The 27095-nt window shown below is 40.9% G+C and overlaps 1 protein-coding gene across 4 annotated transcripts in view; it reads right to left on the reverse strand.

The window, feature by feature from the left end:
* Positions 1-6814, reverse strand: part of runx1t1 (RUNX1 partner transcriptional co-repressor 1) — a 99655-nt gene extending 92841 nt beyond the window's left edge. For all 4 annotated transcript variants that reach the window (XM_041809447.1, XM_041809445.1, XM_041809446.1 and 1 more), the window contains exon 1: positions 6326-6814. In XM_041809447.1, coding sequence (XP_041665381.1) covers positions 6326-6353 — 28 coding nt within the window. In that variant the 5' untranslated portion in view covers positions 6354-6814. The remainder of the gene's footprint in view (positions 1-6325) is intronic.
* Between the last annotated feature and the right edge of the window lie 20281 nt (positions 6815-27095).

Raw genomic sequence — 27095 nt, forward strand, 5'->3', positions numbered from 1 at the left:
GGGCCCACTGTCTGCATCTATTGATCGGCTCCTCTCTCTTCTTCTGCTCTCTCCCCGTCTGCTGATCTTAATTACACTTCTTTTTACCAGGCGAGCTGGGGCTCCACTCCCGCCGCTGCCCTTTTCATAAAGTGTACCATCCAAAATCCATACATCAAAATTAATGAGAGAGAACGGAGCTGTAAATCAAATACGGACGTTGGTTATCCAGGCTGATAAGCAAGGATGGTGATCGTAAATTATGTCTGTTTAAAAAAAAAAAAAAAAAAAAAAAAAGGGTTGAAAGAGAATTATTTTCACATGCTCATGCAGGTCAGTGTTAACAATGTCGAATTTTTATGGAGGAAGCAACCTCAGTCAAGGTGATTAAAAGCGCCAAAGCGTGACGGGGGCCGGGGTGAGCTTTCTCTCCACCCCTCTTTCTTTGTCTCTTTCTTTGTCAATTTGTCTGATTTTCTGCCCGCCTGTTTGTTTGCTTTAAGAGCTGTCTGTCTGTGCCCACCCCTCTGCCTCGCTCTCACACACACAAGGACCAAAAACGACTTTTATGGTTGCTTTTTATGGACTGGCAGCAAAGCAAGCCGCTCCATTCTCCGACAATCATACTCTTGTGAGCCAGGGGGGAGAAAAAGGCTCCTAATCGCACAGTTTCACAGCTCGTACTCGCCATCAATCACAGCTGTGTGTGTGTCCGAAACATCTGTGTGAGACGTGTGTGTGTGTGTGTGTGCAACATCCCAGACTTCTACTGAATCTAGGGATGTCAGCATTTTTATGAATATGTTGTTAATACTGTTTAAAAATGATACATCCCCTATTTTAACGATTGATAGCATTAAAGAGAACCTAAACTTACAAATACGGAGCAGAACACAGTAGTCACACACCCAGCTGTGATTAGCTGATCCCAATTATTGCATCCCAGCTCCCACAGCCAATCACAGCTCTATCTCTCACACATATTTAAATATAACGTACTTCTCACTGACCCCTCCTTGCATTAATGCTGATGCATCACACTGGTGCTGCTGGCAAAGCGTCACCTCCTCCACCCCAGCCTCCTCCTTCATAGCATAAAACTTGTTGCACCCTCCTATTCAAATTCATGCTACTATGGATTTTAATTGCTTTTGAACTAATTTTAATGTATTCAGTATGCATTGTCATAAATGTATCTATACACATGGAATTTTTTTTAGCCATGCACTCCCTGGAAAGTTAGAGCATGCTGCTTGACTAACCCAGGGGAGGATCTTTAGAGCAGAGCTTTCACTGCCAAGTAAAACTGTAGACCCATTCTGCAAAAAAAATGTTAAATGTGTGATGAGAGTGTTCCTGAATGAATATCTTCAGGCAAACTAACGCACACTGTTTATCTGTTACACTGCCTAGCTTCCAAGCAATGCTCACTGAAATCACAGGAGGCTAATGCCACTACTACTGGTACATACCTCATACGACCTAACTTCAAAAACACTGGAATATCCCTCTAAGTGATAACATGACAGTCCAGTCTGAATCGCCAAACAAAAGCTTTTAAAAACAGCACTTCAGAAACCCTTTTTCAAACCTGGTTTCTGAACTTCTAAACCTCCATACGGACATATATAACAGAAATATACACACACAACCCCCCACACTCTCTACCTACGCCTCCACTGAGCTCCTTCCTGACCTCTGTCTAATTTCAAATGTAAATAAAGTGACAGGTGAATATCGAGGAGCTGCAGATAACGGCTAACATCTTCACTCTGCCACATTATCGCCTCACCACATCACCAAGAAGTGCCTATTCAATACTGTTACCTTTGGCAGAGTGCAAGAAGAAACACACTCCTGTGTGTGTGTCCTTTTGTGTTCATTAGAAGCCGTATATAGACACCTGCACAGGCATGCACACGCACACTCACAGTCAGAGAATCACATCCAGCCGCTTATCTTTTGGAATAAGAAAAGGGGGCTTGTCAGGATGGCACATTGTGTGTCTGTGTGAGTGTGTGAGAGGAAGGCAATGTGCATTAGGGCGATTACAATATCAGCCGACTCCAGATGGAGGCAGGAAAATAAACAGTAGGAGAGAGAGAGCGAGGGGAAAGACATCATGAGAAGCAGCCTAAGAGAGAGATCGTGTGTTTGTGTGGCAGCCTGCTCGTGTGCGATACAGTCGGAGAAAGTGAAGTTAATTAGCAGCTCTATCCCAGTCTAGATACGAGGAACTGAGTGAGCAGCGTGTCTGTTGGTGTGTTTAGTCCCTCAAATATGATGTAGAGACAGTTATCCATCTAAAAACTACATTTCCCAGCTGTCCGTCTTTAACCACACTGCTAATACAGCTGTCTCTCTGTTATTGCTTCTGCAGCAGCGGCGAAAAAGGAAGCGGAGGAGGAAGACGGTGTTGGATTTAGTTTCAATAAAGAACAGATTTGTTCTAAAGATGATTTCCCATTTGTTTCCTAAACGTCTCATCTTTATAAAAACCTACCAAGGACTAAACACGACCGTGAAACTTGATAAAGAGTCTGACGGCACCCTGTTGGCCTCTTCTTCACTCAGCCCTATAAGTCTCATGTTATCTGGAGTAAAAACACCAACAGGGCCAGTAAAATCAGTTTGTAGTGCTCTCCGTTGACTTTGACATTAAATAAGCTCCTATAAAGACCAGCTCACAGCTACCACAAACAAAGACCTCTAACAGAGAGCGCACACACACGCATATACATGCAAGTCCTTTATACCTCTGCTGCTCTTTCATGGGTGATGAAATTCAATAAGCAGTGAAGAGACATACCCTCTCACTGATAACCATCAATGGGCCCATCGATCAACACACTCACACACCCTGATTCCATTTCTAATTCACTCTGGGACTTGGTCAGAGACGGCTCTGAATAATCAGAACAGATCTATACATCCTGAGGGAGTGCACGGATCACAGGTTTTAGTGTCCAATTCATCTGCAGACATTCATCCTGTCAGTGCATGTCTTCAGACGCCACCTGTACCCGTTTAAGTCAGGATTTTGTTCATGATTGTTTTCAATCTAACAGACCTACTTTTGTGAACCATTTATAAAATTTCATTGACTGAGTTTGGAGCCCCTCTGAGGGTTTTATTAGTGTTTTAAAACAGAACGAAAATAAAATGAATGTCTCTATATGGCCTGTTAAAGTAAACATGACCAGCAGCTACACTACTCTAATTATTAATGCTTAAAGCTGCTAGAGTGAAGGAGCTACCAAGGTGATTTAAAGCAACAGCTCCCAACCTTTGAGAATATGCTTGATGCATAACTGGTGATAAATGTCACTATATTGTATATTAATAGAAACGAGGCAACAAATGTGCCAGAAATAATCAAATTTGGGTGTTTATACAAAAAACCCTCTTTGTCCTTGTTAATTGACATTTTTTAACAGTGCATTAGAAACAGATAATTCCGCTCTGTCCAGGGTACTAAGGAATCTCCCATGCCTTTCATTTTTGACCCTTTGCTGCACAAAAAAATGTATTCATTTCCAAATGCTCAGGTCTTAAGAAAGGTCTTCAAAGTCTTAAATAAGGTTGTTAATAGTGAGTAAGAACCATACAATTTTTGGACTAGAAATGGACAAATACACCTGCAGGGATTGGAGGTTTTGTGGTGTTGCTGTAAAGAGAAACTCCTGATAGCATTTTGTGCAGTATGCATGAAGGCACAAATGATCTCAGAATCCAAGCATTTTGTTCTAAATCAACTGAAACACAACATAGGATGTCAGGACTTTATACATTTTACCACTGCATCCTCCCGTACTAAGCCTTCCCCTTTCTCCTGTTTGAATTGTTGCTTCAGAGTTGGGGGGCTCCATCATGTAGCCGGCGTATTAACTCTGTTGAGTCATCATCACTTCTCCTCTGTACAGCAAACCTGGATAGCATCCAAACGTCTGTGTGTCACACTTAAAAGAAGAGCTTTGTAATTACATCACAGCGCTGGAGCCTAAACATGACTGAAGGGGGGAACTATCAGTGGATTTTTCCCTCTCAAATAAAAGTCATTTATTGTTTGAGGCTATGATCTGAAAGCGGTATTTGGATGCAGTATAAACCACTTGAAAGCTATTATCTGTGGTAAGCATCAAAAAGCACTGTGCTACAGGAAGAAAAAATAATCAGTAAAGTGTTTGTGTGTCATCTGCACGCCACACTTTGTCACTATGCCGACGACAACACGCTATATTTCCCAGAATTGCTTTTTTTTAAAACCAGGAACATTTCATTCCACTGCTTGTGTGTGTTTCTGCACCTGTTTGTGTGTGTGTGAAGGCAAGAATTAAATGGTTGCCATCATTTTTGCAAGGCCACATCCATGTCTGTGAGCAGCGGTCTGATGCATTTGACCCTACAGCCTGGGAGCAGGGAGGAGGGAGTGAGGGAGGGAGGGAGGGAGAACAGGTGTGAGGCAGGCTGGTGGCTGGGCAGATGGCCCCTGGAAGTGCTAGCTGGTTGCTGCAGCGCCTGGACCGCAGAGTTAGCAGCTAACGTTCATGCAGTTCTGTTTATACAGTGGACACGCACACAAAGACAATGATAACCTGCAGACGGCATTTATCATCCACACACACACACACACCCCTCCTCAGCAGCCTTGTTTACCTTTCATTTACTCCTTCTTTCCCTGTCTCTCTCTCTCTTTATCTCTGCAAACACACACACTCCAGGTAATGGTCTTTTCAGTCAAGTCGCCACTTTAATGGGAGTGCTAGTGGTTAAAGAATGAGAATAAAACTACAAAAACACAATAAATGAGGGAAACCAAACCTAAACCAAGACCATCAAATAGCATGGATAAAATAATATCATCGCTTGGATCAAGCTGGCATGCATGGCACTGGACTTCTGAAGTCAAACTCAGAATTTCCCATAATTAAAATATTTTTCTTACCTTAAATCAATGCAATGCCCAGTATGAGTCCAACTGGTTTTACTTTGACTAAATCTGAGAGTCAAGCTTTCAACACCAGTTAACAATCACTCTCTTGGAAGCCCACAGAGCTTTGCATAGGAGCATTCGGCATGCGTAAAAATAACCCAAAAGCCCTGCAGGTTTCCAGGAGATCTTTTTCCTCCCTCTCTAATCCGAGCCGTGAGAAACAGTCAAGCATGGACAGCCAGGTTGCAACCTAACCAGCATGTCTGTCTGCTCTGTTTAAAAAAAAAACATTCCCACTGTAGCAAATATGGCCTAAACCCTTTAATTTTAACCTTACGCCACTCCATTTAAAAAAGATTTTGCTCTCTATTTTTTTCCTTGCAGTTATGTGATGATGACAAAGTGGCAGAGATGGAAACTTCACACGGATTTGAGGAGATGCGTTTGACAGTTGTGACTGAGCTCTGGAGGATGGTTTTTTAAAACTCTGAAATGCAAAAGTGTGGCTCAGACATTCCAAAAAAAAAAAAAAAAGGAGGAGAAGCAGAAGGATGGCAAGGGCTCCAAAGAAAAAGTGCAAAAACATCAACAGACACAATCTCTTCTACCACAGCCAAGGGGGAAAATCTAAAAATGTTCCTACTTAGGTTACTGAATAAATAAGTCAACATTTAGCGTTACTGTGTTGATTCAGGGACGTCTAATGTGTTCATTTCATTTTATTTTGTTTTCAAACTCGCGTGCTCTCAGCCCTCAGTGGCGCATATACAAGCCTGGCTTTAAACGTATTCTGGGGATTATCAGCTGATGAGAAGGGCGTTTAAACTATCCAAAAACTTCACAGATCATTTTTACATGTCGTCTAAAGCTCGTGCATTTTTTTCTTTATGGTATTTATTTGCACATCTGCAAGTTGGATTTCAACAAACAGAGTGGGAAATTCATGAAAACCGCAGATAAATCAATTAGCAGCTGTTCTGATTTTGCGTTTTTAAAATGTTTCCCTTTGCGTCATTTTCTTGTTTTGCAGTTGACCTCTACCTACATTTTAGGGCAGAAATGATAAAATTAGAGTTCTTTTTTATTTCTTCCCCTGGAATAAAACGTGTAACCATAACGCGCACTATTACGCACAACGCTGACACGCATTGTCAGATTTGTCATCGCATCTTCGAAAATAAATACATGAAAATAAACAGATTTTAACGACTCAGCCATCCATGTGATGTGTTTTTATCACCACATACATGTGGAGCAACCTATCTCCGGCTCAGTGTGTACACAGATGTATGAAACAAAGCACAACTCATAAATCCTCCTGTGGTTCAGCAGCTATTTCGTTTTTCATCTCGGTGCACAGAACACTGCCAATGCGTAATGGGTAAAATACAGCAAGAGAGAGAAGACACTTACACTGAAAAGAGGCAGAAATTCCCACCATGCGGCACGTTGATGTGAGAGGGGCTAAATAATTTCCAGTCCTTTTGACTCCGCGCGAGGTCCCCTCGACGATCCGCTGGTATCGGGAAGACGAAAGCTGCAGAGTCCAGGGACTACTTCCAGAGGCTTGAAAACGTGGTTCAAACTCCGACAAAAGAAGAAGAAGAGGGAGCAGCTCGCGGTCTGATCAGTCAGTAGGGAGAGTCAGGATGGGAGAGCCGGGAGTCTCGAGAAGGCGCAGAGCAGGGAGAGAAGAAGAGATGATGGAGAGGGAGGATGCAGAAGGGGCGCAGACGACTCGTCTGATTCCCTGCTCGTCTTTACGCACTGTCCCCCCAGTAATCCTTAAATCCTTGCGTCGCTCTGGGCTAAAGAAATCGCTTTTTTTTAAATTGGAGAAAATGTCATCCACACACCCTCGGTCATCGGGCTCCTTGTTTTCTGCTTCTCCGGTGGCGTGGGGATGAGGAGTAGCAGCGCTCTGCCTCCAGTCGGCGGTGCGCAGCAGAGCCAGGTGGCGGTGGGCGGGACTGAAGCTCTGCTGAAGAGGAGGAGGAGGCGGCGACTGGGCAGCAGGCAGCATCTGTGTGTCCTAAAACAGGTTGGAAAAACGCAGGGTCAGGTCAAGTCGAAGTGTTTTCTACTGCGCCAGTGACTGCTGAAGCTTTTTCATGTCAGGGGCGTGAGATTACACCTAAGGTGTTTTACCCACGGGAACAAAAGAAAGTGTGCTGCTATGTACTGTCAAGTTATTGGTCAATCACTCATAACATTCAGATTTTGAAAAATTGTGAACTCCTCCTTTAAATCTCAGGTTGTTTATTCTGAGGGAACAGCGACCCAAAGACTCAACTTTCCCTCAGATTCACAGAATGGACTACTTCATGAACTTCTTTTGGCCCAGGACCCCCAAGGGACTTCCTGATGGACCCATATGGAACCATGAGCCATGCATTGAGAACCTCCTGCACTGACAACAGTGGAGTGTCATGGACAAATTCTGGTCAGCTAAGTGCTTAAGGAGCTGTTTGGCTGTTGTTTGTGTGTGCATGTGTGTGGGTGTGTCTGCAGAATAACAGTAGGACTGCATGTGATGTGTGGCTTGTCTGCACCCAAACACAAACATGCTGTCTCTCTCTCTCTCTCTCTCTCTCTCTCTCTCTCTCTCAGCTGAAAAAGGCACAGGGCTGCAGTAACCCAAGGCGAACACTTTCCCCCGACCATCTGGAAGTCATCTCGCCTGCAGAGCCAGTGAAAGCTCAGAGCAGAAGCTGCGTTTACAACTCGCTGATAACAACCGGTCCACTTGAACTGCATGGGTGAACATGTCATGCACCAAAGCCTGTTCATAACATCCCATAAATTAAAATATTCTACTCACTCTACTCTGTTACACACCACGATATACCATACTCTCAGAACGATCTACCAGATAATATGATGATAAATCAGTGATAGAAGAAGATACAAAATGATAAGAGACACTCTGGGATTATTTTACAATACCAAGTGCTGGGAATGGATACAGTTTAGCAGAACACACCATGAAATGATATAATGCAGAAACATGTCTGTTCTCTTTTCTCTGCATCTTCCTCTTCCATCAGTCTGCATCCACCCTTAACTTTTCTGTACCTCCTATCTTTCTGCTCCTGTCTCTTCTCTCCTCTCCTGTCTGTCTCTCTGCATCTACCTTTGCTTTATCTGCATCTGCCTCTCACATTTTCCATATTTACCTCTTCTCTGTTTTTCTGCATTTCCCTCTTGCTTCTCTCTGCATCTCCCTTTTCTTTTTTTCTGCATTTTGCTCCTTACTCTACCTGCATCCCCCTCTTACACTTTTCTTTTTCTGCATCTGCTTCTCCTGATTCTGGGTGGTCCCCACCTCCCTCTCCTTTTTTGCATTTCTCTTCTCTTTTTTTCTGCATTTACCTTTTCTGTGGGTCTGCATCTCCCTCTCATTCTTTTTCCTGTATCTGCCTCTTCTCTTTTTTCTACACATCCCTCCTCTCTCTTCCTTACGGTGGCCCTGAAGGCCAACATGAATAAATATTTAAAAAGTGCAAAATACATTTCAGAAAACACAAATACATTTCGCAAACCCCAAAAAGGTAGGACCCTGGTACTTGTCTCTGATTGGACAAAACTCAAGTCATTTCTTGTTTCCAGAGGATACCACAATAGCTGATTTAGCGTGAAATTTAAAGACCCTTTAAAGTGAAACCCAAAGTTTTTGTCTTAACACTCTAGAAATGTTGGAATATGGTTGCTGTAAACGTGAAAACTCTGAGATCTACATGAGACTAAATTCTGGATTTAGGTCATTTCGTCTCTTTCCTGGCTTGGTTTCATGTGGGCGGGGCCAATATGTGGGCTCACAATGTCATGAGCCCACAGTAGAGAATGACCCCACCCCTCTAACACTACAATATTGTGGAAGGAAGCAGTCACCTGGAGCAGGGACTTCTGGTTCATTTTGTGCAAAGGAATTCAGTCTTGTACTCTTGTACTGTTCTATAATGTTCATGTTTCATTGCAAAGTTATAGTAATGCATGTTTTTTTTATTGGTTCATGTTTTTAGGGGAAGATAGTTTTCCAAGTATGACACCATGAGTGAGGGGGTAAATGCTGCAGACTACCTGTGTCCTGAGTGGGCGTGGTTTCAGCTCATTCAACAGACACACCCACATCATCCTGGAGCAGATTTTACTGCCTCATTTTTCATGATTTGAAGTTTAATTTTATAAACTTGGAGATGCTTTATGTGACTAAAATTTGACCTGGAGGTTCATAACACAGTGACCTGTCATACAACCAACCTAAATACAGATTTATTTTTACTTTACAGGGTCTTTAAAGTGTTTACCAGGAGGGAGGAGGAGATTGAGGTGATAATGAAAATACTTTAATAAGGGACATACATATAATGTGATTCTTGAAATGCTCTCTACATACCATGACATTTTTCAGGTGAAACTAAAAATGATTAAAGAACTCATGTTAATGATGCTGGGCTAATTTGGCAAATGACGAGAACCCGCATATATACCTGTGCAACCTCACGTCATGGCACAGCACAGCTGGCACCGGTCTTCTGTCAAACTGTTAAAGCCAAACTGTTCCGCTTTTTTGTTTTCTTGTTTTAATGAAATACTTTAGGAAAAGGAAATCATGTGACCCTTTGGGAAAGGTGAACATTTCAAAATAAATGCCTTCCTATTTTCCTATTTGCCTTTATGTATTTAAAATAGTGTCGATGGTAAAAGAACTGGAGATTTAATACAGTGGTTCTCAACCTTTTCAGCCCGCGACCCCTAATACCATGGTGCCAGAGACCAGGGACCATGAAAGTGGTTGAACACAGCCATGCACATTCAAGAATAGCCATGTGCAGGCAAGGCCGTCCATAAAGGGGGATAAATGGGAGAGCTTTCTGGCGCCCAGCCAAACTGGGGGCCCATGGAGGTCAACAAAACCATGGTCCATTGTAAAGTTAAGCTGTGATATCCATATTTTAAATTTAAATGAAAAACCACTCCTCTCAAAGAAAAAGATGTCTTTTTTAATCATTTGCATAGTTAAAAGCCTTCTTAAAAATTTAAATCCTAAAATTGTAAAAATGGGTTAATAATGGCAAAAAATGGTGGAAAAGGAGGTGAAGGTGGATTTTAAACACAGCAGAAATGGGTTGAAGTGGCAAAAATAGGCATAAATAGTGGTTAAAAGGAGTTAAAATGTGTCTGAAATGGCTTTATATTGGTAAAAATTTGATGGAAATTTGGTGTAATGGAATGAAAAAATTATATAAACTGGCAAAAAAGGGTCAACTGGCAAAAATGGGCATATCCAATGGTGAAATAAGTAAAAATGGGGAAAAGGGGTTAAAAGGTGTTACTAGTATCAATAATAGGTGAATGAAGGCAACATTAGGCTTAAGTGGCAAGATTTGGTTTAGAAGTGGCAAAAACAGGCAGAAAAAATTAGTGGAAAGAGTTTAAAACCGATAAAAATTGGTGTTAAATGGTAAAAATGTGTTACAATTGGTGGGGAAAGATGATGAAAAGGGGTAAAATTTGACAAAATTGATGGCAACAGTGTAATTTAAAGAGTATTCTTAGATTTTTAGGGCTACTGGAGACCCCATCAGTTTCTCATGACCCCAAAGTTTTGAACCACTGATTTAATAGGCTATGTTAATGTGAGGAAAAAAATAAATGATATGAATAAATAAGCCCAGACAGCTTGTGTTATTTAGTAAGAAAGAGGATTAGAACCACTGAAAAAAATGAGATAATTTTTATAGTCAGAATTCTGACTTTGAATTCAAAATTCTGTCTTTTTCTCACAAGTAACAAAAATATGTCTCAATTTTTTTCAGTGGACCTAATCCTCTTCCAAAATTTAGTCATGTACACAGTAGGAGTCTGATTTTCTATTTCTGATTGTAATGTGTTGTTGAAAGGTTTAATTATTAGTGTGTTTACACAAAAGAAAAAGTAAGTGAATAGAAACATAAATAATCAGATCAAAAACACACAAACATCTAACAAACAATCTGTCTGATGGCTTGGATGGCTTAACTTTTGGCATGAGGTCTTTTATCTTGAAATGTTCACCTTTCCCATTGGCACCTGAGTTCCTTTTCCTCAAGTATTTTGTTAAAACAAGAAAACAAAACAAAACAATAAAAAGTAAAAAAAAAAGAAAAGAAAAAGAAATTAGACTCCCTTTCTTAAAGTTTGGTGCGTTTTTTTTTTTTTTTTTTTTTTTTTTTTTTTGAGAAACCTGAAAATGGCTTGTTTTTTTTTACCTTTATTTTGTGTCAAAATTGAAAAAATGAGAAAATGGCTTGTTTTTCCATGTTTTCCATTTTCTATCAAAAATGACAAAAAAAAAAACCAAAAAAAAAAAAAAAAAACAACAACAACAAAACAAACAAACAAAAAAACAAAAAACGGCATAATGACAGTTTCTCACTATTTTTGAGTCTGGTTTCAACCAGGAAATAGATCTGCCAGAAAAAGCACTGACCTCCTCGTCCATTACCCAACAATTCAGCCATATAAGTAGAAATATGACATTTAAAAAGCCCAAACATCTCACCCTGTCCCAGCCAGTGTTTCCTCTTTTTGTTTTAATAAAAGACTGTTGATCAGTTCCTTAAACAGAATGATGGTGAGCAGTTTTCTGTTGTCTGAAGTTGGATTTTCATGGTGACTGCTGGTTGCATGTTTATGGACTTTATGGAGAAAAGATGCATGATGCATACAAGATTAAATATTTCCTTACGGCTCATAGGGCATTACCAAAAGTAGGATACTATGTGGTGTTCTCTGACTGTACATGTAAAACACCCGGTGGATTGGTAGCATACCATCAGCATGGAGCTCATTGTTCCCTCAGTACAATCTCTGTGGGGAAAAGATGATGCCATTAATCGCAATTGTTTGCAACAGCACCATTGTGCATTTCTCTCTTTTACCCTCTCCTCCTCACTCCCTCTCATCTCCCTCTCTGTCACCCTGTGTGAGGGGGTTTCATTGTGTTCTCAAAGGGAAATATGGATAGATACTGTCTATGGCACTCTCACAAGCACAGAGCAAGGACTCAGTGCTCTACTTCTATTTTCCAGTCTGAGTCCTTTTGTCATTCTTTGACAAAAGCAGTGAGGGCTTTCATCCTATGTCGGATGTGTGAATAGATACAGGAGAGGGAAGGTGACGGATGGAAGTAGAAGGAGGGAAAAAGGGAATGAAAATGAGCATGGATGATATGAGGTGAGGAAAGATGGGAAGTTTGTCTCTCTTATTGTGGTCAGAGAAAATAAAAAACAGCATGGCCATGAGGATGCCGTCACTCCTCGCCCATTTGTTCCCTGAGAGCGACTTCTCTCATGACAATCACAGCGAAACATCTTGATGGCCGGAGGCACAAGGATAAGCGCTGAGGAAACCTGCAAGGGAAGAGAGAACAGGGCAGCGATCTGTGTGTGTTTGTGATAACGGTGCGTGAGAGCAGGAAACACACAGTGCCTGTTTTTGCTGCAGGGGTTCCTGGAAGTCAGCCGCCCAGCATGAACACACACACATGAGGTTACACACATGCACACACAGGATACCTCGCCTTTAAAAGGGAAAAACATGCTGCGTCTGATACATGTGGACACAGACAAGCAGACTTCCTGCATTTTCCCACCTACTGGGCGGCCACCTGTGTCACAGACTCGCTCTCATACGCTCACAGGGACTGAATGAGACTGGTGGAAGTTGGGTTGACTGTAAACAAGTGCCATTCAGACTCTGGTAATTATCCAGCATTGCACCAACATCGCCTGAGGCCACCAGTCAACCGTAAACATCATCAGGCACGCTGGGTACAAAGGCAACAGGATATAAGAAGAGTGAGGGAAGTTGTGTTATTCTGTTCCATATGGTTCTGATCTTAATATCAACATAGCTCCACATATTCAGCTTCAATCTGCTTCCTAACACCTACTCTCCCAGCTGCCACCTGTACACCTGCTCCCTACTATACCAACTCATTAGCATCAGTCGTCCTCTGCAGCATCCTATACACTTTCAATTAGTATTCTAGTTACCATCACTATCACTGCCTGCCTGATTACGAAAGCCCTAAGTGGACATATATTCATACATTTTTATTTTACCCCATGATGTGTGATGAAATCACTTCAGTAATTTTCTCAAGATCTCAACCAATGTATTTATCTCAAGATAAATCTACTGGTTTCTCGCTAGATTTCTCTTGAAAAAATGCTCTGAATCCCTACTTTAATAGTATTTACAGCTATGATAAACATTAAATAACAGCCTCCTGAGACCTGAGCTGTCATTTGTTGAGCTTTCTTTAGATCTCCTGCTTATTTTGGATTAGAAGGACCTGATGATTTTAATAACTAACCACTGTATGTCAGCAACAGGTGTGTTTTTTTTCTCCAAGTTAATGCATTGCTCAACTTTAAAGCTAATCATTTTCTGACACCTTAGCAAAAAAACTTCCATCAGTAGCTAGTAGGATGGTAACTGATAAGATTTTATCGATATTGATGCCGTTATCGAATCTTCTAATTGATTCGATTCTTTATTGATTCCTTCCTGTGAATTGTCTTTTTGGGTTGCTAAAAATGTTAAACATCAAGTGTTTGGGAGGAGAACATGCTAAAATATACAAAAAAATCTCTTTTTTTGTCAGATCTGTCTCAGTTAAAACAAACTGCTCTCTGGATCTTTAATCTGTGAACTTGAATTAGAATACAGTACCACTGCTCATTGTCTTTTAAAGATAAAACCTTAAAATCAATATAAAACCAGTCTCCGGATCCTAGATCTCCCTAGCCTTGCAAAGCAGAGGGATAACCCGTTTCCGTGTTTCTCACTGGTGAATCCATCCTGCAAAGCTTCCATCTGAACCCTTTGGGCCCAGTTAGAAAGTGACAGGACCAATCAGCGATGACGGGCAGTACTTTCGGGCGCGGCAGAGTCGTGGCACTGCAAACAAGAGGCCGGTGTAGTTATGGCAGAAGACAGTAGCGTAGATGCTGCTAAAGCACCAGTTTGATCCGAACTTGACGACATTTCTTCGTTAAAAGAAGAACAAAGAACAACATTGAGTTGTTTTCTTTTCAAAACCACAAAAGTCGTGTACTGACATGTCTATAGTCGCCATGGTTCGTGTTATGCAGTTCTATATAAAGTTTATACCTCGGTAGATGCGCACCTTGGTAGCGGCAACCATGTCACATGTTTTGTTGCTCTGATTGGCTTGTAAAGATGTGACAGACTGAATGTTCATCTAATCACCATCCAAGTTTTTTCAAAGGCTCTGCCCTTTTCCAAACACTATATCGATGGTGTGAAACACGTCCATCTGGCGTGTCAGGTTAGGAGGATAAGGCAACAATGAGGAAACTGTTAAGATAGAATGTAAATAATGTCGAAGGATTGAGCCAATGGGAACCGGTTTCACAACGGGAACCAACTCTCGGTTCCCATCCCTAGTAGCTTGTAGTAAATTAAAGACGTCACTTATTGAAAACTTACAGCAGCCTGAATACCTAACCTTTGCATTTACATTTGAAGCAAAAAGTTTCATGTGAAATTAGAATGATCTTACACAGCTTTTCAGATTCTGTTTAAATTCACATACAGAATATTTGTCTTGAAAAAATGACTCAGTAAATGCTAGAGGTGGAAAAGGTTGAGTACTATTGTAGTCAAGTAAAAGTAAAATTACAGTTACTCTGGGTAAAATTTACTTGAGTAGAAGTAAAAGTCCTCTGTTAAAATAAAAGAAGTAAAATCCCCTGGTGATTTGTTATAGCTGTGATAACCATGTTTTCATATCAAAGCAACACTTTTTAAATGTATTTATGTCATAGTAAATTGCCTTAGTGTATATATTATATGAAATGTCAATCCCTTTTCTAAGACCAGGATTAAAATGAGTTGAAAGTGGCAAAAAAATATGCGAGACATGGCAAAAGTGGTAGCAAATGGGTTAAAAATCACAAATGTGTCTATAAAGGCAGAAATTAGTTACAAGTGAAATAAAGGGCAGAGGAAGTTGTGGAAAGGGTTTAAAGCAGGGGTGTCAAACTCAATTAGAGCAGGGGCCGGAGTCTGGATTCAAGCTAACCTGAGGGCCTAACAGGGTCACCTTTTTAACCATAATCTAACGACCTCATTTCACCAGTAATAGAATATGAAAAAAAAAAACTTAGCGCTGATGATAAAAGATTTTGACATTTTAAAAAGATAAGTTTAAAGGCTCAAAATCTGAGAAAAGTAAATTTAACAGTCCAAAAAGGTCAAAACATGAAATTGAAATTGAAAAATAAGGTTTTTAATGGCAAATATATTAGAAAGAAAGTCAAAATCATGAGTTTAAAAGGTCAAAACATGAAATAAAATTTGTAATCATGAAATTAAAAGTCAAAATTTTGAATTGTGATTCTAAAAGGTCAAACTATGGAATTATGAAGTCAAAGTTTGAAGTTGAAACTGTGAGGTAAAATACAAAATAACTGGTTAATATGGTGTAAAAATCACTTAAAAATTAGAATTATGAATCTTAAAGCTCAAAATATTACATGAGAAGTCAAAATTATGAGTTGAAATGCTCAAAGTATGAAACTAAAAGTCAAAATCCTACGTTTGAGTCCTAATTGTCAGATGCAAAATTGAAAATGTGAAATTAAAACACAAATGAATTTATTTTCCCACATTCCTGACTGCTTATCTAAATATTTTTACTCCTTACCTTTTCAGATTTTATGACTTAACAAGGATTTCTTAAATCATCAAGGATAAGTTCACATTTATATACTTGAGGAAATCAGCAGACCTCATACAGATGGGCCCGTTATAAAAGAAATATGAGATAATTTTGCAGGCCGGATTTAACTGTTCCACTGGCTGGATTCAGCCCCCAGGTCATGAGTTTGACACCCCTGGTTTAAAAAGTGGCAAAATGGCTCAAAAGTGGCAACATGGGCAGAGGAGGTGGTGAAATAGGATTGAAAGTGGCAAAATGGGTGATCAGAAACCAAAACAAATAGGAAGGATGGCAAAAACATGCAAAAGTGGCAAAAAAGGGATGAAAAAGGGTTCAAACAGTGGCAAAAAATGGTTACAAAGCTGCAAAATGGGCTTAAATGTGGTAAAAATGGGTTAAAAAGTGTGCAAAATTGATTAAAAGTGACAAAAGTGAGCAGAAAAGGTGATTAAACAGGGTTAAAAAGTGACACAAATAAGTAATTTTAACATTACAACCCAATGCCACTGATCCAACACAGACGCATTGCTATGAATAAATCACAGCTGGGGAGGGCCCATTCTCTGGGTTTGTCAGGGGCCCAGATGACTCGGTGGGCAGGCCTGACCACAGATATTCCAATGAAATGATTGCAGAGAAAGTATTTTCATATCTAACCTTCATGCTTCCTCCTCTTATTGGACTTAAACAGAAGTTCTGTTTTACCGTCATACATTATTGATATGCTTGTTTGGCTTGCTGGTTGCACCACATTTTCTGCTTAATTCAAAGTCCATTTCCCAGCGAGTATTTTCAAGAAATAGATTTATGCAATGCAGAAATTAAAGTGCAATGTGCAAATGTCATTTTTTAAATAGAGGACATCCAGTTTCAGGAGAGAGAGCAGCTCATTAGTTTGGCTGAATCCTTGATGAATCTGCAGTAGACAAAGATTTTAAGCAGCATTGATGTAGACAGTCAGTGCCAGTCTGTCAAGGGGAATAACATGGCTTTAATGAACATGCTCACAAGGTTAAATGTGCACACACTGAAAGGCTCTTTTGTGTTCTGATTTTTAGCATTTAAAATATGTGGACATCTCTGCTGCAGTACATGACTTTTTAAGTGCCATTTAAACACAAACACAACTGAACTGAATCAGAAACAGCTACTTCCTGTCACAAAATATTCAAATATTCATGCTAAAATATGGCATTCTTTCTTCCAGATTCAGGGACATTCTAATCCTGATCAACAATAAGCAAAACATTAACACTCAACCAAATCACTGGCTCTACTTTGGAAAAGGGTTTTATAGAGACAGAGCTGCATGATGGGATAGCAGCTGCAGTGCAGCATCTTTTGCAGGTACAATGTCTGGAGAGGGATCGTGCTCACACACTGGGGTATTAAGGAATTCAGCCCACCGTCTGGCTCGTAGTAAAGGAGAAGAACTAAGTGGGCGAAAACTGACAACCTTGACTTTCCTCCTGGAGAATGTAAATGAGCCGCTCTAACTTCTGTGGAAGGCTGTTTCAGTATTCTGTCAAAAATATGAGACAAAAACATTAAGAAATCACTGCAGATAAAGACATCAAACATATAACAGGACTCAGTCCTTGGCAAAATGGATGTCATCTCAAGGAAAATCTCAATTTGACTAGGAAATGTGTCACAGTTTTTGAATAATCAAGAAAAAACAAGGGAAATATGGGGCTGTCTCGTCAAACAGGTGAAAAATGCATCAACTTTCTCTTTGTTTTGTCCCTCCTGTGCATGAAAATAAAAGCATTGACAAACAAAATGCTGTAAAAGTTGCGTTCACCGTCATCCGGCCTGCCAAGAGTCTGTTTTTTTCCACGACTTCTGAAAGTTGAGTCCTGATTTTACAGCAAAGATGATGTGAAGTGGATTAATTTGCCAAGACGGGGCTGTGTTTTAACAACTGGGATTGTACTCAGTCACCGGGATCCTTTACAACACGTCCAAGGCTTTTCCATTAGCATAAGCAAATAAGGAAGCCAGGTTTACTTTATATCCTTGGGAATTTATTCCTACTCCAACTGGAGCACAAAACATTAACTGTTCAAATATCAATTGTGCATGGGCTTTCACCATATTCTTAGTTTCCATCCAATGAAACCCAAGCACTGGCTTTCCCTCTTCTGTGAAGGTTCTGCCCTTTGTAATTCTTCCCCTTGTAGCCTCCTCTCGACAGCTGTGCTAATCCCTTTGTTATAATGTCACCCGGCTGATGAATCATCTCCTGGAGCCTCTTGATGTCGGTGAAACAAATGTACGGTGGAATTCAATTGATGAAACTACTCGTCAGCTCGGAAAGTAATTAACCACCTAGCAATCCTCCTTTGTCTTTGTGTTCTTGACTCAGTGTTTTCTTCGACTCGAGAGCACACTTTCACTATTTATTCTCAGAACACAAGGACACATTTAATGCCTTTAGGTGTATGAGCAACGGCATGGGAAATATGGCATTCATTAACATTTCACAAGTGTATCATGACAATAGAGACAAGATATGTTGACTTTATAATGCAGCCATTTTCCCTGTTTTCTACTGTTAGCATTAATGATGACTGCATTATCTCACATCTGTAGCAGAAGGACGAACTGCAACACATTTAAAGTCTTTACAGAACTTGTCTACAGTAGGGAGATGTTCATGTTAAAATAACTGGATGATAGCTGAGTGAGGGTAGGATGGACCATGAGATCGACAGGCAGGTTGATGCAGTATCAGCATCAGCATCAGGCCACTCCAGAATATTCCCCTTGTTGTCTTTAAACAATTTCTGTGTTGCTTTCTCTGTATGCTTTGGCTCATTCTCCATAGTTCTCTTGCGGACTGAATAAGATTGTCCTCCAGGATTTTCCTACATTTTGCTGCATTCATTTTACCTTCTACCTTTTCAAGCCTTCCGGGGCCAGGTACTAAGAAGCATCCCCACAGCATGTTGCTGCCACCACCGTGCTTCACAGTGGGGATGGTGTGTTACAGAGTCCCTCCCATCTCAGCTGCTGAATTTTGAGACTGGTGCCAATTGGCTCGACCTCTGTTGAGTCAGGTCAGCCACTTTCTGTGTTCACTTTGGCATTTAAGAGATTTTTTTTTTGTCAAAAACTCAAATTATATTGGCCATGATTGATTTATAAAGTCAATACAAGGGCAAAACATCCAAGGGGGCAATACTTTTCATAGGTACTGTATCTCCTAACCCTCACCAGCTGTCATGATCTTGGTGTAATGACTGAATATATGACGTGGATACAAGTAGTCATAATGAAATTCCTCAGTCTTAAAGATAGGATAAGGCGCTTGGACATCCAGAGGATCTCGAAGTAGAGCTGCTGCTCCTTCGTGTAGAGAGGAGCCAGTAGAGGTGGTTCAGGCATCTGATCAGGATGCCACCTGGTCGCTTTCCTGTGGAGGTCTTTTGGGATGTCCAACTGGGAGGAAACCTTGGAGTAGAACCAGAACTTGCAGGAGGAATTATATATCCCATTTGGCCTGGAAGCTCCTCGAAATCCCTCAGGAGGAAGTGGAAAATCTGGCTGGGGAGAGGGAGGTCTGGGTTGACTTACTTCTCTTGCCCTATCGCAACCTGACCTCAGTTAAGTGGAAGAAGATGGATGGACATTTTGCCACTATTCTTTTACCTCTAAAACATGGAGTGTCCAGTTTTGTTTTGTTTTTTTTTGCCTTACATGGATATTTACCATTAAAATAATTTTGACAGCATTTGGCTGAAGAGGAGCTAATTCACTTTCCAAGGGCTGCTGACTTTCCCTGGAATAGGGCACCAAACCCCAACAGGCTAACTGTCAGGTGCAGCCCCACCACTCTGACATTTCTCCACTGGTGCATGACCACCACATCCTGATTGTGCATTGTGTATTTCTAGCTCGTGTGTGTAACATGGGCAAAGTAAACAATGACTTTCCCAAAAAAAAATTAGAAAAGACATGGAGTTTTTTTTTTATTTATTTATTTTTACAAAAGCACTTTAGTCAGGGACACTCTCGCTAAACATTTAACCATTTTATTGAGAAATGTGTCTACAGTGTTTTTTAGTGGAGAAGACTCTGCTCTAAAGATGCTCCCTGGGTTAGACAAGCAACATGCTTTAACTTTCCAGGGAGTGCATGGGTAGAAACCTCCATATGGATAGATACATTTATGTCATTGCATGCAAATACAACACAATTAGTTTAAAAGCAATTTAGCCATAGCAGCATGAATTTTAATGAGGGTGAGACAAGCTTTATGGTATAAAAGAGGAGGCTGGGGTGGAGGAAGTGAAGCTTTGCCGGCAGCAGCAGTGTGGTGCATCAGCATTAATGCAAGCAGGAATTAGTGAGAAGTATCTCATATTCAAATACATCTATAGGCTGAGAAAAGAGCTGTGATTGGCTGTGGGAGCTGGAAGTGACAACTGGGGTCAACTGGGATGCTAAGCAGTAATTGCATACAGGTAATTATTATTGTTGAGCTCTATAACATTGAAACCCTTGGCGGGGGCATCTTCTCCCATTCAGAGACTTCCTTCATCCTCTCCTGCCCTTCCACACCCTTGGCATCGGCTGTCTTAGCAGTCGCTAACAGCTAATAGTTCACACAGTTCTGACCGTAGTCATGGCCTCCAGGAAACTTTGGAGGAGAGAAATCCACTATTTCAAAAGATATTCCTGTCATAAAAGTGTCGCTGATGCTTCTTGATTCAGAACACGGGAATCAAGATCATTCTGGATAAAAGACAAAGCTAATCCTATCAACAGGATGAGACCAAATATGTGCACTCACACTACGTAACTTTCCAAAGATGATGCCACATGTTGGAGCATCCTTGCTAGGAGGCAGGAGAAGAGAAATAAAGGCTCCAAAAAGGAAAAGGACCGTTGTGACGATATGCGAGAGATTCAGAGAAAGTCGCTGAGATTGTGAAACAAATACCACAGCCAGTGGGTAACCATGCCTGCATACTGATGCGCTTGTGAAACAATATGGATGTGTAATAGCTTCCAAAGGTTGCTGTGATTGGCGGCGATGCTCCCAGCCCCATCCATCATCATCACCCACCTTGCTGTACCTTCACTCACGGACCCGACTTCGCAACTCCCCTCAAATCATCGGCCAGATGGCCCTCACCAATGCTCGCCCGCTTTACACACCTGATATGAAGCTATCCGTCATCTGATAACGACCGAGCTCTGGCGGTCCCCCAGCTGGGGCCTTTGCTGCAGCACTGGGCACTGACGGGTATCGAGGATGGGTGGCGGCGTGGTGCTGCACAGCCTGCTGCCCCTCTGATGGATTAGTGCCAGGTAGAGGAGCTGGGGACGGGGCGGGAGGGGTGGGGGGTTTCCCTCTTTCCCTGTAATGGGATTCACAGCCATCCAGTGGACCGAGGAACAGGTGGAAGCAGAGAGCGGGATGGCAGGAAAGAGAGGGGAGTAGTACAGAGCAATGGAGGGTAAAAAGGAATTTTAAAAGTTCACATTAAATGATTAGCAAAGGCCTGCTTTATTCCACATATTTATGTTGTCATGTTTGGTATGGGATCGCTCACGGACATAGACAATAATTGACTGTATTAATGTACTTTTAACACCTACCTAAGAGGTGTCTGTGGCCTACCTACTGGTCTGACCAGTTTGACTTAAAATTCAATGCTATAAACATGCATTGCACACAATCTGACGCTAATGAATATTGATCCTATTTTATGGCATATTGCAAACAGCTGATATTTCACTCACCATGTACTGGGATACATAATGACTTATGGCAGACTAGACCAGTGGGGGATGTCATCTTTTCTCCATTATTAGGTCCTAATCCTGCATGGAAAGAAAATGGAGGTATGCTTAAGAGTATATAACCTTGAACCATTCAGTTATAGCCAATAAGAGACCAGCTGAGGTAGGCTGTGCAAGTTGAGGTTTTTATGTCTGTTGATATTACAACAATGACTACAGGTGGAGCGCTCAAATAGCATGTTAAATCCAGCAGAGGTGCAAACATCAAGCACCCTTTGGGATGAACTGGAACAGAGATTGTGAGCCAGGCCTTCTGGTCCAAAATCAGTGTCTGACCTCATAAATGCTCTTCAGAATGAATGGGCTCACAGAAACACTCAAAAATCTTGTGGAAAGCCTTCCAAGAAGAGTGGAGGCTGGTATAGCTGCAAAAGGGGGGCAACTCCATCTTAAAGAACATGAATTTGATACAAAGGTTTGATACGGTCTCTCCAGGACAGCAGAAAAAACAGGTGGAACGTTACCTATGCTAATGACATACTGAATCCTAGCAACCGTGTTTCAGTTCTAGTTCTATAAACACTCAGTATACCTCAACTTTAGTATATTAAAGTTAGTAAACCTAAGTAATAAATATGCCACTGGATCCACCCCTTGTGAGGATGGGAATGATGCTCCATTCAGCAGAGAAGGGTGACCCAGCAAATATGGAAGCTCTTGTTCATTGTTCATGCTGGTTTAACTGTGCTTGTTTGCTGGTGAAACGTAAAAAGAACTTCTTTGATGTACTTGAATAAAGGAAAGGTGGTTAGAAAGTGCAGTTATGTTTCATCCTTCTGTTGGCTGCAGTGGGTGCCTGTCTTTTCTCTTTAGGGATGCAGCTTTGTCTATGGCGTCCTCTCCTGTAGGCGAGGTTGTGTTCACTGAGTCTGTACATGGTCAAACATTTCCTCAGCTGCTTTCTATTCTGGTTGATTCTTGCCAATTAGTTAAATAGTTTTCTTTTGTTGTTGAATAATTTGGTTTTCTCTCTCTCTTTCTGCATCTCCCATCTCGTAGGTGGCCAGCCTATGCGCTTGTCCTGACCTTCCTACTGAAATCACTGCTGGAACATATTTCCGTGTGTACATTGCCGATGGTTAATCCCTCCAGCCCAAGGCAGTCAAGGTGACAATAAAGACAGAAAGATGGATAATAATTAGAGGGAAAAATAACCAGACTAAGCTCCCAGCTCAATGAAAATGTGGCTGGTGGAGATGACACAGGTAGGCTTGCAGAGCCAGATATGCAACATAAAACAACATAAAGCATGTGTTTCACACTTGGGCAAAAACAGGGACTTCCAAGCAAGCATGGGTTTGATAATAAAATTTTGCCTACAAAACAACTTGTATGTTTGTATATAATACAGATAGCGAAGTGTAAAACATCACCATGTAGCCCCTCTGCAGCAGCTGCAGAGCCCTCAACCAGTTTGAGGAAGAGCTGTCATCTCTAAAGCCATGTTTCCACCAGGTGGTCCAGTTTGATTTAATATGGTTTGGTACGGTTCAGTCTGTTAAACCCCAAAATAGTTTGCGTTTCCACAGACACTTGTACCCTCACTTGGTGGGTGGACTGTTGAGGTTATGCAAGTGACATCACTTGCAGCGCAAGTCTGACAGTTCAGCTGCTATTACATAACCTGACAACGCCAGATGGATGCGTTTCACACATTTATCTGAAAAACCTCTCGTAGACAGTGTTTGGGAAAGGGCAGAGGGTTTGAAAAAAAAACTTGGAGGGTGATTGGATGAATGTTCTGTCTGTCACATCTTTATGGGCCAATCAGAGCAACAGAACACATGCCATAGCCGCTACCGAGGAGTAAACCCCTAGAGAAGCAGCCTCTTGTTGCTGCTTGCATACGTCATGACTCTGCTGCGTCCGAAAGTACTGCCCCTCATAGCTGATTGGTCCTGTCACTTTCTAACCGGGCTCAAACGGTTCAGATAGGAGCTTTGCAAGATGGATTCACCAGTGAGAAACAAGGTATCCATCTACTTTTCCAGGTTCGCTATTACAGTAGCTACAACAAGAATTTAGTTGTTGAGAAATGAATTCTAAACTCAACTCTTTAATCCTCGGTCTTACCTTGAAGGAGAATTAAGACCTTAAATTTCAGCTGGTCAACCAGACGGTAAAATAATGACAAGGCTGATTTTATTGGAAGAAGACTAAAAAAAACTGTCTAGTCCATCAGTATTTATCACAGATAAAACAACGTAGCCTTTGTAAATTTATGTGATTTCTATTTGGTTTCTTTCTGAAGTTATTTCCGTGAATGCTTTATGGAGTTAACCCTTAAGCAGTTTATAAGACATAGCATAAAAGTTGCGAGTTGGACAAGGAGAATTTGTCATATTAAAAAAAACGTTAAAGGTTGAACTGGTGTCTGAATCAAACCAGATTATGCAAGAAATCTTGGGTGATTTGATCTTGTTTTAAAATATGTTGCAGGCGAAGCCCTGCAAACATGTTCAACAACCACAGAGCGATGTTTTCATAGGTTTCCTAAAGTAAGAAGTAGATGAATAACGAGCTACCATACAGAGAATCAATTGTATTCAAAAAACATCTTCATTAATTCAGTTTCACATCCCTCACAGATAAACCACACTGTGTGCCTTCAGGCTCTGCTTTTGTGTACTTAAACCAGGTCCACATAAACATCAGGAAACTTGGTATGTGGCCACATATCAATATCCACGGACTAGGAGACAGTGTGGATCTTTGTTGAGTCCAAATATCCCTAATTTAAGCAGATGTTAGTCTGTTTTTGTCCCGTTTTCGCCAGCTCCTCACACAACAGACTTCCATGTTTTGTTTTACAGTCCGGCTGAGCAGTCTTGTTGTACGCTGAAAGTGACGTCAGTGTAAACCCCTATTGTTGTGTATAGCTCCACCTTTTTGGGACATATAGGTAAGATTGATACCAATATGAAATGGTGCCAAAAAAGTGGGACAGTACAGGTCAGTTTTATGGGACCCTTTCCAACTTTGGATATATAGAAACAAAAAAATGCGAGCCGTGAACTGTACTGAACTAAACAGGACCACGTAGAAACAACAAGCACAAGCCAGGAAAGACGGCAGGGATTCAGTTAGTGTTAATGTTAAAGAGTACAGTATAGATCTGATCAAAATGAAAAGTACTGAGACAAAAGCACAGAGAAAAGAAGATGTTCGGGAGGGTTATCACCTTATGAGGGCAAACATGCTAAAGCTAATGCATCAAAATGTAAGTCATAGTTTAACTGAGGGCAGATTTGATTGCCGTCTACATTTGACTGTGTTTGTTGGAATGAGAACTTTTTTAAGCTCTCAGATAAAATGTGTTAACAATATCTCAGTGTTGGGCTGATTGACAAGAGAAAAATGCCTTAATGGCTTATGTTGAGCCTAATGTAGCAGTGTTTCCGACTTTACACATGCCAGTGCACAGCGAGGGAGCCTGGCAGCACAAAAACAGTATACACTCAAATTAGCACTGCCTCACACACACACACACACAATCTCTCTGTTGAATAGCAGCAGTTCTCATTAGTGGAGTCAATGTGCTCCAGGCGGGCAGGGCCCCTGCAGCAGTCTTCAGGAGTCGGAGGAGCCATTTGTCAGTGGAAAACAATTAGCAGGGAACGATCCGTTCCATTGGTTTTAATGAGTACAGCCAGGTCACTCCGCTCACAGCGGCAACACGCAAAGGTCATCAAAGGCTGAGAGCGACACACAACCCAGTCACATTCAGACGCAGGAACACACACAGATCCACACGCCTCTGTTCACTTTAACACACACTGATGCAATCACACGCTGACAAATGAACACACCCCTCCACCTCGCTCCACACTCATCTATTTCTCATCCCTTTCAGGCAATCCATCTTCCTTCACATCGTTGCAGCCTTTGAAAAGTCATCATGGTAAGTGAAGGCTTGTATTATGATAGGAGGCTATTGTGTGCATATAAGTGACCTTGGACAGTGCCTTTAGTATTATCATACAGAGACCCGCTGCATGCATTAGTTGTTATTCTGTAGCTATAGTAACACATGTGAAGAGACGTACATTACAAAGGGCAATCACAGCATCAGGGTAAATACATGTCAGTAATGAGAATGCATTCATGAGGATGACAATGAGCGTACGCCTAACTATCTATGGTCATGTCTTTTCTAGAAGCATCCTCGTCCGTAACATCTGACACAAAATAGTCCATTTATGTTTTATGCTGAGAGTCATTTCACATTAATTTGATTGAACTGTTTAATGGCTTTATTGAAAAAGTGGAACGCTCAGCGCAGAGATAATTAGCCAACATGGAAGTATTAAATCTTTTTATCTTCAGGTCAAGAATGATTGACCACAATACGCAGGACTGACTCCATATTTGGGTTAATTATGTTTGACCTGAAGCACATTAACCAAAACAGATAAATGACTGCCTCCTTTTACTTGAATGTAGCCGCTCATGATGTACATTAAAGAGGGAATCAGGTCTACGGCTGCACAGGCTCATACTGTACTTTCAGCTAGACACATACAACTTTTGATATTACACATCCAGGAGTCTGACCATGTTCATTTAAAATTCACTAACTCAGATGGTTTTAAATTATGCTCTTTGTCAGAAAGACACAGAAACATACAGATAGTCTGCGTTCTTTTTTTTTGCATGTTTTCTAGAAGCAAACAGAAACAGACCAGATTTTGCAATAACACCAGAAATCACTGCAGATCACAACACAAACCCTTTGGAGAGTGGGACTATTTTAACCTCCTTAGGCCCTGCACGTGGACACCATATTTTGTTTATCCTACAAGAAAGTCAAATTGTCTGCTATTACTAGTTTGAGATAATTGTCTAGAGTGTCCACTGAAGTTTAAGTCATTTGCTTGAAACTTGGGGAGAATTTGCTCAGAAATTATCAAGTATTTTCTAGAAAATTTCAGGGATACATTTGTTTTAAAGTTGGGCAGTTAATCTAAATTTGGATTAAATCACAATATGGCCTACTGCAATCTTCAAATCGTAGAACATGCAATATTTTTTTTAAATGAAACTAAATGCATGCCAAAATATCAGATTAATAAAAAACAAACAAATATGTTATACTCTACACATTCAAGTTTCAGTTTCATGGAATAGTTTCCAAAAAACCCTTGTTTCCTTATTTTTGTATGTTTGTCATTAAAAATTTAATTTATTTTTTTTTCAGAACTATTCAGCCCTAGTTTAATCTATCTCATATTGTGTTGGTCATAACATAGAATGAATAATTGCTTGTTTTATTTTAAAATTATGGATGAGAAACATGAAAAATAATCACATATTAAATGACAATCGCAATGTTGGAAAAAATGATTGCAATTCGATTATTTTCCCAAATCCTTCAGCCCTAGTTTGTACACTTCAGAGAGTTTCTTTGGAAGTTTTGGGGGAAATTTGCTTTCATTTTTTGGCATTTTTGCAAGAGTACCTGGATGCAGCCGAGGACCTCCACTTCACACTGGAAGTCGGAAAATCACGGCCATGTCTCGTATTCTATAGCAGAAATCACTTCAACTGAATGTCTTCTTCGTTATTTTCTCCGTGTGTCGCCGCCATATTAATAGAGGCAAGTCAGCCACATAAGGAAATTACAAGTAGCGGAAA

The sequence above is a fragment of the Cheilinus undulatus genome, linkage group 16 (genome assembly GCF_018320785.1).
Source record: "Cheilinus undulatus linkage group 16, ASM1832078v1, whole genome shotgun sequence".
Classification (NCBI taxonomy): Eukaryota; Metazoa; Chordata; class Actinopteri; order Labriformes; family Labridae; genus Cheilinus; species Cheilinus undulatus.